This window comes from Anopheles funestus, chromosome 3RL, assembly GCF_943734845.2.
Source record: "Anopheles funestus chromosome 3RL, idAnoFuneDA-416_04, whole genome shotgun sequence".
NCBI lineage: Eukaryota > Metazoa > Arthropoda > Insecta > Diptera > Culicidae > Anopheles > Anopheles funestus.
The window spans coordinates 14535882-14548603 of NC_064599.1; the positions used below are offsets into that span (position 1 = coordinate 14535882).

Consider the following 12722-nt stretch of genomic DNA (forward strand, 5'->3'; position numbering starts at 1 on the left):
CGGGCTTTTTGGTCGCATTGCCGGCAACACACCAAACGACGTCCCGACGCCGGATTGATTTACGCTAAATCGACGCTCTTCAAAGACGCGGCCTTCAAAGGTGTCTTCGGGCACACCCGCAACCTAACGAGGCCATATGGATGATTGTACAGAAGTAAAAAAAAAACAACAACACAACAAATCTTTCCCCCCCAAATCAGGGGCTTGCAGACGATGTAAGGAAAGCAGTTCGTTGGGAAAACGCCGGCCAGCTGATGGAGCTGGAAGGGACGAGGCGTTAAAATGATAGCGCGTGCCTTTTCGTACACAAAACAGGCAGGAGAATGCCAACCTGGTGCCGGTCGGTCTGCATGCCTACGTCACAACCGATCCGGTACTGATCCGCCATCAATCGCACACTACCAGATCGACAGACGCGTCCAGTTCAGTGCGCCAGAATCCGGGCGGAAGATTTGCTATCGTCTAAGCCGAAATGAAGAAAGGAAAAAAAACAACAACATCCCGCATCGAAAGAGAGATCGCAGCTGGTCCATTCGGTGTAAGAAGCGTGTGCAAGACGATTCAGGACAGTCCAATCGATGTCGGCGACAACGAAGACGACGACGTCTGGGCAAACGAGCTTGTACAAATATTTATGCAAATTTCGAATAGTTTTTAATAGTTGACTGAAAGGAGATATTTTCGCCCGTTCTTCTCCTTCCTTAATCTGGCTAATAAATTCGTTTAGGATTTTTATAGTAGCTCGTGCAACGGATCCACATCCACGCCTGGAGGGCAGGAAGACGCCAATGGCGACAATCGATAAGCATGCCGGCACGCCGGCGTCAGTGTGGCGGATTGTTTTGGTGCAGATGGACGTTCGAGAAGCGTGAAGTGATCTTCGATCGCACTACGCTTAAACGTAGTGGCGATTGTAATGCGGCCACTATTGCGTATAGTTGTCTACCTTTAAGTGTGCTCGTTTGCGCTTTAAGACACGATTAAAGACTCCCCCCCGTTTTTGGGAGACGATAGCCATGATATATGCGGTCACTGTGAAGTTCAAGAACATCTTCATCCATCACTACACACCTTCTTTTGCCGATTGGGGGAAGAACGCCCGAAACCATGGAGGTACCATGGAGGACAACAACTTCCGGGGATTCCGTTCCAAGCGTGCTAAACCTCAACGGTAAAAGTTGTAAACAAATGCTCAGGAGTGGTAAGACGCAACAACAAAAAAACATAACTCACAACATAAGGTTTCTTTTCGGATGGAAATTTCCACCCAAAAAACAGTAACGATAGATTGTTCTTCGAAGCATCTCGCCTATGGTGTGGAATGGCCTTGCGGGGAAGCTTGGCTACATATTCAAAAGACATCGATATGGTTATGGTGCTCTGCCTTTAACAAACAGCTGTTTGCTGAGCTGAGCTAGGCACGATAGAAGACAAAAGCACAACAGGCCACACGTTTAGCTCTTGTACGGAAGAGAACCTGATAAAGTGGATGTATACCCCATCAACATTTCAGTTGTCAATATACAAAACCTTGATCTAGTTGGTCAACCTTGTCTTCTTCAAACAACGACGCCATCTTCGAATGTGAGCAACATTATTGATGCTTCCCTACGCTCGCTTTAAATCTTAATGCTAATGAACGATAACTCCAGATCAGTGGGCTGATATTTATCTAATAAAGAGTTCCTTCAAATAACTTCATTCAACTTCTTTTGCAGTGTGAACTGTAATAAAAAAGAAACCATTACTTATTACGATTATATATCTCACGTCGAATCTCAATTTTTCTCCATTCTTCAACAACCATTAGACAAAATTCTACTATGCACGGTTCAGCTCTGGTAAATACTTCCGTATTCGCAGGGTCACCCCAACTACCGCTTCCTGATACGCTTGAATCCGTCATCTTACCTGTAAGGAACACGCCTTCCTAAATTTGAACACGGCGCAAAATAAAACCTATAAGTTACGAGATTTAAAGCTCGATAGTGTACCATCATAACAAAATTCTACGAACGAAAAACACCCATCCCATCTCATCTGACACGAAGTAAACGGAACCCATTCATTAAATAACTTTTCTCAACAAAAAAAGCATTAACTTCAAATGGTCCATTTGTGATACAATTTAGTGTTTAGCTACCACTAATGTGAAGCTTTCAGGATGATTGTTTGTCTTTAATCCACGGTTAAAATCACATTAAGCCATTTAATAAATGTGGCTTAAGGGTTTGATCGTGCTTGAAAAATGATCTTCACTTGTTCCTCACGTCGAATGTATAGGAAATGTTTTAATTTATTTTATTGTGGACTTAAAAATCACAAGACTTGTACATATCAGTAACCTTCTCTTGGAAACTTATAGATATCACATATAGATATATCTGCGAGGTGCATTGATAAGCATGTGAGTATCTATAATGAAGCGGATATTCTGGATCCGTGTAACACCGCTCTTCAATCATCACGGATTTAGTTGCCCAAGGTAAACCCTTTACTTGACAGCAATCAGCAGAAAATGACGATCTCATCGTGGCTAATCGTGTTCACCGATCGAACCCGCCGCTAGAAGGAGAACAACTCCTAATGTGCTTGTGTTCTGCTCGACCCCGTGCCGGAACTGTAGCCTAATGTTGTTTTGTTATGGAAGCACATTAAATAAAATGAATTTTTAACATATCTCCTGCTCACTAAAAATTGATGCTACCTGATGGTAAAGTTTTACTGCTTCCGTTACATTAGCAAGTCAGGTGGTAATGCTTTTAGGAAATCGGCTAATTCAACCAGTCCATTCGCTCGCTGGACGATGTGATCTTTCAGTGGTAATAGTAATCACCATAGGAGAGGGTTTTGGCACGAGCTCAATGCAACGTGAGTTTGACGAGTCGGTGTAGAAACTTTTTATGTTACTCCTGAGAATCAACTACTGAAAGTCAACCTACAATTAAGATCAATTTGCTCATAAGCTCAATACATCATGTTTTTTTTATTCAAAAAAAGCATTCATATTCCCGACTGGTTTCTCATCGTGAAAATTATTATCCGTGTAAGGCAGCTCATGAGACATCTCTGGAATCGTGAAGTTTCCTACAGGTGACTACAGCTAAATCTCGAATCATCACCAGTTCCAGTTCCATTTTACACGGCAAATTGGCGGCTAGTGGTTAATTAAAATCTAAGTACAGCTGGAAAGATTTTTAGGTGGAGGTGGGAGTATATTACGCAAATTGAGATAGGTCAACCGTAGACCGTGTGTGTACTCTACCTCCACAGTTACAAACACTGCTACTAAATTTCCCACACCGTAGGCTAAGCACGTTCCAGCGAATGCAACAATCAATCAAACATCGGTGTGTCTGGCAACACGTCTAGCGCTTCTTAGAACTTTAAATGCTGCTCGTTGAGTGTGGTAGGTACATGTAAGCTCCCCGTACATTTTACCGTGCCACTACCCACACACACACACACACACTCACACAGAGATACGTAATGCTACAGCTCCAGCTGCTAGTAACATCCGGATCGTGCAGCAACTGATAGCCTACAATATACTAGCGCGTTTTAGTACATTCAACAGATCGTACTGATCGTACAAAACGCACCTGTGACGATCGTTCATTATCGAAGCAGTATTGTATAATCCGAATAATTCATCCAACCTTTCTCGAACGTTGCCGGGCAGCGAAGGAAGGAATTCCAAAAATGTTGACATCCCGTCCTGGCCACTGAGCGCTGGCTCCATACTGACGCTGTTCAGCTTATCATCATCCGCAGTGTTGCCATTACGGCTCCACACATATGCATGTGTGTATGCAAGTCTGCTCATTTGAATAACAAGAAAATTTTTATGGTAATCACTAATTCAACACGCGGGTCTACCCATCCAGCTCCCCAGTTTGAAATTCTTTCCATCAAAAACTCTCCAAAAAAAAAAAAACACATCTCCACGATTGGCGAAAACCAAACGGCACATGGACTTTTTCGGGGCTGCCCGGCATTCTGTTTTATTAACGTGCGGTTGTCCGATTCTTTGTGTGTGTGTGTGTTGCTTCTTCTTTCTACTGTCCTGTGGACACTAGACAAGCGACGAAACCGTATCGGCACATTGCGAGGGAAAGCCACCCCCTTAATCGCGAGAGATGATCGTGCAGATGCTGCACGATAGTTTCGGCTCTTGCTAAGGCCCCCGGGGGGGAAATGGCAGCCTAACATCTAAAATGCGACTTTTAGCATTTTGGTGCCGGTTCATTGTTCGAACACGAATCGCGCGAAGAGGAACGGTGGATACGGGTGGAAGCGAAGATTTGCCATCGTGAGTGGAAGAGCTAAAGAAATTCCAACGATCAAGGCCGTTCACTAATATATAGCCTAGGTTGTTTTGCCCTGTCAAGCTTCGAAAAATTGCCAAGAAAGCGGCGGGCAAGTGAAGAACACTAGGAGGAATGTTTGCCTTTTTTCTCTCTCTCTCTCTCTCTCTCTCTCTCTCTCTTAAAACTGTTTAGTGTGCTATATTATAGCCAAGACGTGTTTTAGTATACAATTTTCACTCCCATTTCAACACACAGTGTTCCTTTTAATTGCACCTTAACGTAAGCTTAAGCGTGTCATAAACACAGCGCTTTCCGATCGCTGTTTGCTTTTTATGGGAACATTGCAAAAATTCCCAGACCATCTTCCCTCCCACCAACGGAAGGGGGGGAGGAGAGCAAAATGGCGCCAGCTGTTTAGCATCCAGCTCCCTTTAGCTTCTGTTTTGTTCTTAACCATGGCTATAAACATTCGAAATCTATCTTCGAACTGATCGTTCAGCCGTTTTGTGATAATAGACCCCCAACCACTCACCGACCCTTACACGGTTCAGCATCCCGATCTGACGAGGTGAGAAATTCCTTCCCCCCCAAAAAGGTCGTGCCAATCGAAAATAATATTCACCCAAAAATGCTACCAACATTTTTAGAGCCACAATTCGCATGTCGCATAGGTTATTGGTACGATCGAAGAGGCTCCATCACGATCACACTAATTTGTGCTGAAAATGTCAATCTTAACCACATGTGTTGCGCAGCTTCTAGCTCTCGCTGTAGAATCTCCAATTAAACCGGGCAGCATCCTCCTGGTGGCGAAGAACAGTTTTGCTCCAGTCCGGGTCCCGCCCGGTGTCCTCTCCATCTCTTAGACATGAGCATCGCATCGTGGGGTGGTTGTGTGTGTGTGTGTTTTTTTTGTCTCCATTTTTTAGCGACTGTCGCCAAAACCCGAATCAGGTCTGGCGCCATAACCCGGATCGAAATTTTTGTGTCTGTCACCCGCATTCGCACCATTCTCTTCCTTCCCGGCCGCGGGTCTTCGATACGTGAATGTCAGGCTTTTGTTTGTGCGTACGATTCCGTGCACACCGACCAAAAGCTCATCATCATCGTCTTCTAGGCTGGCGACGATCCGTTTTGATTCGATCGGATCGTGTTGTTTATGATCGCGAGAGAAGCCATACCACGAGCAGGGTGCCATCGATTTAACTTCACGAGCATCATACTACTCATCGCAACTTGTGGAGTATTTAATGCCATGCTAAACTAATTAAAAAGGTACAACGGATTGCCAATGCGGTCTGGAAACATATTGTCTACCCAGGGCAGCTTCGATGAAACCAATTGATGAGACTAATCCATATACACGCGCACATGCGATGACAAATGTGGTGCCTAATGAAGTACAATAAATTGATAACCGCAGCGTGCAAAATCGTTCCGTAGCCTGTTCTACAGGCAGTCCGCAGTCCGAGTTCAGCTCGGTTAGCACCGTCGATCAATAGCTGATTAGAAGGCATCGTCTACAGCGAATTCTACCGATCTCTTCAACTGTCTACGGATGGGGCATGGAGGGATCAGAAATATTCCTCTACCCCTGGCCTTTTTTCGATGGGCTGTTGTCTCCTTATTAATAGTGTATTCCAAAAAAATATATATTCTTCTAATGTTTGCCCCACCCGGATCATCCGGTTTCCCATCTAACGACCGATTGAAATCGCCTAGGCCAGAAAACCAGAATTTCGAACGTCCTTGGTGACCTTTTCAACGGTCGCATCCGCGAACTTGGTAAGGTCGCATTCTTCTTCTCGCGCTCGTCTCCGCATACACACACACACACATGGCTACACAAACAGAAGCCATGCTGGTGAGGCGCAAACCGGTTCTGTACTGAATGCTGGTTTGTGGTAAGGGGGCGAATAGCGATTCGAGAACAGGGAATAAGCAAGGAGGTATACTTCAACATACCACAACGTGGGCAGTTTGTTAAGATTGCACTAGAACACTTATTTATCTTAATATATTTCAATAAAAATTGTCGGTTTTAAAATCGATTTTCTCATAACAAACTAGATAATCGAAAAAGCGCCAAAAATGATTTTTCATCGTATTTTGTATCGTTTATACGGTTTATTCTTCTTTGTGGCTTAAGGACCTTTAAGTTCACGTCTGCCATTTTTGGCTAGATTAGTCTTATTTTTTACCACGTAGCCGGATAGTTAGTACATGCTAAGAGGGCGAAGGTTTGGATGGGATTTGATACCCTTTCAGGCCGCGTGGAACCGGCGCCGTTTACCACATACTCCACCGGCCTACGTTATGGTTTACCTAAACGAATAAAATATCTAAATCGATTAGAGTTACATTATTTACGGAAAATAATTTTATTTCATGCTCATTTTAAATTGTAATGCCGTAGTTTATTTTGGCCGTTGTAGTTACAACAATTAGTTCATAGTCATACGGTACACAAAAGAAGCGAGAGAGGAAAATTGATAGAAAGAGATAAACACTCACCATCGGACACGTGTGGACAAAGTTTCTGACATTTCAAAAAAACATTACGAGCGCTGAACCTTCAGTTATAAACAGTGTGTTCGCCTCGCTGCAAATCAACTGTCACAATTCTAGCCGTATTTTCTAGAGATCCATTGTCAAATTGTTCTGGACGGTTCCGACCTGTTCCGACCACAGTGCTAAAAATCACTCTTGTGCGCCGCCATTTTAGCGAAATTTGTTCCTCGTTTTCAACCAAGTCGATTGTGAAAATCGCTCGGAAGTGAGAAAAGCGAAAAACGCACGTCGCCATCGAACAGAACAGGAAGCACAAGTACAGTGTGACTCAACAATGGTGAAGGAAACGGGATTTTACGATGTGCTCGGCGTGAAGCCTGGTTGCTCCCCGGAGGATCTGAAAAAGGCGTACAGAAAGCTGGCGATGAAGTACCATCCGGACAAAAACCCGAACGAGGGTGAGCGCTTCAAGCAAATTTCGATGGCGTACGAGGTGCTCTCGGACCCGGAAAAGAAAGCCATCTATGACGAGGGTGGCGAGGCAGCCATCAAGCAGGGTGGTGCTGGTGGTGCGGGCGGTTTCCACAGCCCGATGGACATTTTCGACGTGCTCATCAACGGTGGTATGGGCAGTCGAAGAGAGCAACGTGGACAAGACCTGGTGCATCGGTTGGTCGTGACGCTCGAGGAGCTGTACAGCGGCGCCACCCGGAAGTTGTCCCTGCAAAAGAGCGTTATCTGTGATGGGTGCGATGGCATCGGCGGTAAGAAGGGCAGCGTGCACAAGTGTGCGCCGTGCCAGGGAACTGGCATAGTGACCAAGGTGCACCACATCATGCCCGGGTTCATGCAGCATAACAAAGCACCGTGCCGTGCCTGCCAAGGACAGGGCGAGGTGTTTGACGAGAAACATAAATGCAAAAAGTGCGACGGCCAGAAGAAGGTGCGCGACAAGAAAATCTTGGACGTGCACATCGAGAAGGGTATGCGCAACGGACAGAAGATCGTATTCAGCGGTGAGGGTGACCAGGAGCCTGGTCTGCAGCCGGGCGACATTGTGATAACGCTGGCAGAAAAGAACCATCCGATCTACAAGCGTTCGGGCAAGGATTTGCTGATGGAGATGCGGTTGGAACTGGCGGAGGCGTTGTGTGGCTTCCAGAAGGTGATCACTACGCTGGACAAGCGAAGTCTCGTCATCACCTCAATGCCCGGGGAGGTCATCAAGCATTCGGCCTACAAGTGCATCATGGACGAGGGTATGCCCCAGTGGAAGAATCCGTTCGAGAAGGGACGGCTCATTATCCAGTTCCGTGTCGTGTTTCCGGACTCGCTGCCAGGCGACGCAGCCAAGCTGCTGGAAAAATGCCTACCCCCGAAACCCGCCGAGGAGATCCCGCAGGACGTGGAAATGGTCGAGCTGGTTGAGCTGGATCCAGAACAGGAGTCTCGCAACCAGTACAAGAACGCTTATGAAGAGGACGAGGACGACGGTGGCACCCCCGGCGTACGAATTCAGCAGTGTGCCACGAGCTAAATTTCTCTCCTCGAACTTCCCTTCCCTTAACGTCGTGTCGTGGCTCTAGGTGTTGTTAGTGTGGCGGTGTGTTGCATCATATACAGCGCTTCCGTACTGCGTACGAACGCCCGCGGTGTGTTTTCAAAGCACGCTGCCAGCGGTGTATCCTGATGCATCCGGAAGCGAATCGAAGGAAGAGTGCGGGCGACCAGGACAGCGCGTAATTGAAATAATGGGAGTAAGGTGAACAAATTGTCAGTTACTGTCCAGTAGCTGTATAACACGTACCGAGACAAGAAAGGTCACAACACACATCCAAACCAACGGAACTACGCAAAAGTGTACGGCACGTTCGTGTTCGTATTCCTTGCGCGGAATTCATTACAATAAATTATTAGCACATCTATCCGGATTAAAGGTAACACATAACTCAACCAAACAAAAACCCAACTGCGAACTTACTGCAAACAAATGAGAACCAAACCAGGCGCGGAAGGATTGATCGGAAGGAGGAGAACGCTAGTGGTGATATTTAGAGAAAGGATGGCGGCAACGATAGATGAATGGGAAGAAGGATGGTCAAGGTGGGAATTGCTTCGCTTTAAGCCAAATCGTGAGGATATTTAGAAGAAACGCGTGCGGAAGACTACATTGCCCCGTTTTGTATCAGCAAGATGCACCGTACCGTGTACTAACTTTTATCCGCAAGTATAGACACATTTATATTCGCTTTACTCCACTGACTGCACCTTTCAGTACACCCCATTCCTCGACTCTCGGCAGGCTATGATGTGAACACAGAAGACATGTAACAATATTCGAATGGTAAATGGTATAACGGTAATGTGATGCGTAGGGCAAGATACGGAACGAAAGTGGTACTACTATTCCCGGAGATTATTTATACTCCATCCGACCTTGACCTTCCTTCATCCCTGCTACAGGCTGTCCCCTTCCTCAAGTGGTTTTTTTAACCCCGGGCTAAACTTACGTTTCACAATAGTGTATTTTCGTTTCTACCTTGCAGCTGATAGTGAGCGCGTATGTAAAATAGTACATATTCGAATATTCCCCTGTACGTGTTTCATATGAACGGAACGAAATAAAATTTCATGTAGCAAAAAAACAAACCCCACATACACGTCTCTGCGTACTGCTTAGTCATCGTTTGGTTTGGCTCGCATGACGGAACAGGGCTATCGCAGCGCTACGGGTAAGCCATTTTTTCGCCCTGTGGTGATATAACATTGCATCACTGCACCTGCTGTCGTCATGAATGGTTTTTTTTCTCCTCTTTTTGTTTATCATCCATTATGCTGGTTTCGGAATGTGAAGCAAACCAAGTGCAGCCCATTTTAGTCAGGAAGTTAACCTCACTTTCATTATGTATTTTGATGTTTTGCAACACAAAACATGTGAATGCTATCGATTAAACACTCCATATTGGCTAAATTGTGCATACTACTTTATGTGTATTTTTGTTTATTGTAAATTAAAGACAGAAGCAGCAACCGTACCAACAGAACAGTGACGACTAGATTACACTATATAGCTTACATAAATCCGATTCCACGATTATCCGTATGATCTATCCCGATACCGCTTCGGTTGATCGGTTAGCTTGCGAAGCTGTTGATGCTTGCTGGTCTGTCGTAAAAATAACAATATCCTTATTGTTATTCATACGAAGGATCCGCTGTCAGGAAACGGCAGCCGTTCCCGTCAGTGTGCCGGTCCACTTCTCACTTACGGCCCACAACCATTTCGCTACACGATCGTCTTTTGCCTGTTCGGCCACTTCCTTTGGTGCACAGTCGCTAAAGTACTGTCCGCTAACCTTTTCCAGATCCGGATCGAGAGCCGCAAATAATGTTGTCTGTGCGCCGTATAACGGCGATTTCAAGAAGGGCCACACAAACGGTCGTACAAACAGTCCCGAAAACCAACTGTTAAAAATGCCCATATGACGCATCAGCTCCGTATCGACGATGCCCGGATGGAGTGCGTTCACCGTCACACCCGTACCTTCGAGACGATGGGCCAGCTCGCGCATGAACAGCACGTTCGCTAGTTTGCTTTGCTCGTAAGCCTTCGCTTCATCGTACGACTTGGTGCTGTTCAAATCGTCCAATGTTATTTGACCGCGTGTGTGGGCCAGGCTAGATACGACCACGATACGACTGGGTGCACTCAACTTTAGCGTATCCAGCAGCAAGTTAGTAAGCAAAAAATGTCCCATATGATTAACGCCAAGCTGCAACTCAATGCCTTCTTTAGTAAGCGTGCGTGGGCAACGCATCACTCCCGCATTGTTGATGAGAATGTCTAGGCGTTGCTGTTCTGCTTTGAATCTGCAATAGAAGGAAATTTCGATTTAATTAGATACCGTTACATAACCATGCTTCGTTTCACATTAAAATTCAAGCTTACTGCTTCACAAACTGCCGGATCGATTGCATCGATGCCAGGTCACACTCGCGACAGTAAACGAGTGGATTCCGCGTATCCAGCACAATTTCCTCCCGTGCTTGTTCACATTTCTGCATATCCCGACACGCCATGTACACATGGGCACCACGGCGAGCTAAATAATGGGCCGTTTCCTTACCGATACCGGTATTTGCTCCGGTAATGATGACTACCTTCCCATCAGCTCGTACATTTTTATCGAATACTGCACCCTGCATACGATCTCTAAGATGAAATTAGGAAGTTGCATTTTATTATAGCGACAAGTTTCAGTTGGAGTTATCCATCGTCATACTTACTTCAACAAAACGATGCCACCCAAGAGAGTGCCGATTGCACTGCTACCTAAAATTAATTTGTTGCGAAATATCGACATTTTTCTTGCTTTTGCTGTAACTCGCTTGCGAGAAATATTCGTTCAATTTTTAATTCATATTTTAGCGCACGTAAATGCTGGAAATGGTCGGCGATGGTTGGTTGAAAATCGATAATTTTTGTTTACATCTCGTTCATTCGCTGGTTGGCAGTGTTGCCAGCCACGGTTGTTCGTTCAATTCTAAACGAATGTGTCAAAAAGCACGCGGGTGATATTTTGAAAATATTCGTTAGCTGAAAGATACACAAACAAAAAAGTTAATCGAACAAACGAATGTAAAAATATGAAAGCACATATAAATCGTTGAAACTACCCTTTCATCGACTCCTACATCGACTGATACGCATTTTTGTTAGCCTTGGCGAATGATCATGAAACAGCGATAAAATAAACAATCCTAGCGCAGTTTGAACACTATGTATTTACCATTAATACACTGTTGAGTTCTTACTAAATCTGTACAAATGCTAGTATCATTTTAGCTACACCTGATCTGCTGTACCATCTAAATGCACAATCGTAGTCATATGCAGGTGGTATAGTTATAATCCTCTACTCATTAGCACTGCTTACGATGATGATCTGCTTTGCAGAACTTTCCGCATGGTGGCGAACATATTTGGTAAGATTGCTACATGTTTGTCAACGCATTTGATAGCACACCGCTCGAACTCTGCTGTGTATTTAGCTATATCGCTTTCCGATGGATTCGCTCCCATCTGAAAAGAATGCATATGAAATCACCAATTTCAAAACGATCTTCAGTTAATTGTGCTCTTGATTGGAGTCCGTACCTTGTCTTTGATTGTATCATTGCAATCCATTACACATCGCTGCAGGCGACTGTTGAACGAGTTAATCTCTTTTTCCACATGTTGCTGGGCTTGTTGGGCAGGAGTAGAGCAACGTTCGACACACTGCTGCACCGCATCCATTGAGGACAACGTATCCATGCAACATGTTTTAGCACAATGGTGCATATCAGCCTTGGAGAGAGAAAAAAACACTGTTAAATCTATTCGGCAAATGTAAGGAAACCTTTCCATGCAACCAACGAGACATTTACTTGCATTTTGCGTAAGACATTGCGATCAAGATCATCCAGCTGTTTGGTGATCTCCATCTCAATTCGCTGCTTCTGTTGTTCGATCATCTTGCTAGATTATTTGCTAAAATGCCGTACTGCTTCGAATTATCAACAAACTTTACGCAGCAGCAGTTGTAAATTCTTTGCTCGCCTATCGTTTGACGTTTATGTTGCGTCACGATGTAAACAGGCGAAAACATAACCACGCGAGCCTGTGATGAATTTTTTATCAACGAAATCTATGAAAAACCTTAAGAATAGGGAACGAAAAACATAATTTAACATTTTAAAAAGAATAAACCCTTTATTATTTGGTTAAGATGCTTCCGAACAATTTTTTTTGCCGGTTGTCATTCTGAATCACCACGTGGGCTAGCAATTTTCGCCTCTGACGTCACACGCAGCGTTTCCTTTATTTCCATTGTTATCCGAATCAGAGCGTTCTCATCA

At 44.8% G+C, this 12722-nt stretch overlaps 3 protein-coding genes across 3 annotated transcripts; 1 reads left to right on the forward strand and 2 right to left on the reverse strand.

The window, feature by feature from the left end:
• The first annotated feature begins 6950 nt into the window (after window positions 1-6950).
• LOC125767147 (dnaJ homolog subfamily A member 1-like) lies at window positions 6951-9470 on the forward strand. Its single transcript, XM_049433448.1, has one exon. It carries the CDS (start codon window positions 7156-7158, stop codon window positions 8356-8358), a length of 1203 nt encoding a protein of 400 aa, XP_049289405.1. The 5' UTR covers window positions 6951-7155; the 3' UTR covers window positions 8359-9470.
• Window positions 9471-9788: 318 nt separating this feature from the next.
• Window positions 9789-11297, reverse strand: LOC125767151 (retinol dehydrogenase 13-like). The gene is made up of 3 exons (XM_049433452.1): window positions 11109-11297; window positions 10771-11034; window positions 9789-10691 (listed from the first exon to the last, which is right to left on the reverse strand). The coding sequence occupies exons 1-3, from the start codon at window positions 11183-11185 to the stop codon at window positions 10040-10042; spliced, it is 993 nt and encodes a 330-aa protein (XP_049289409.1). The 5' UTR covers window positions 11186-11297; the 3' UTR covers window positions 9789-10039.
• Window positions 11298-11587: 290 nt separating this feature from the next.
• Window positions 11588-12448, reverse strand: LOC125767161 (protein FAM136A). The gene is made up of 3 exons (XM_049433469.1): window positions 12252-12448; window positions 11980-12171; window positions 11588-11904 (listed from the first exon to the last, which is right to left on the reverse strand). Exons 1-3 carry the CDS (start codon window positions 12336-12338, stop codon window positions 11755-11757), a joined length of 429 nt encoding a protein of 142 aa, XP_049289426.1. The 5' UTR covers window positions 12339-12448; the 3' UTR covers window positions 11588-11754.
• Window positions 12449-12722: the final 274 nt, after the last annotated feature.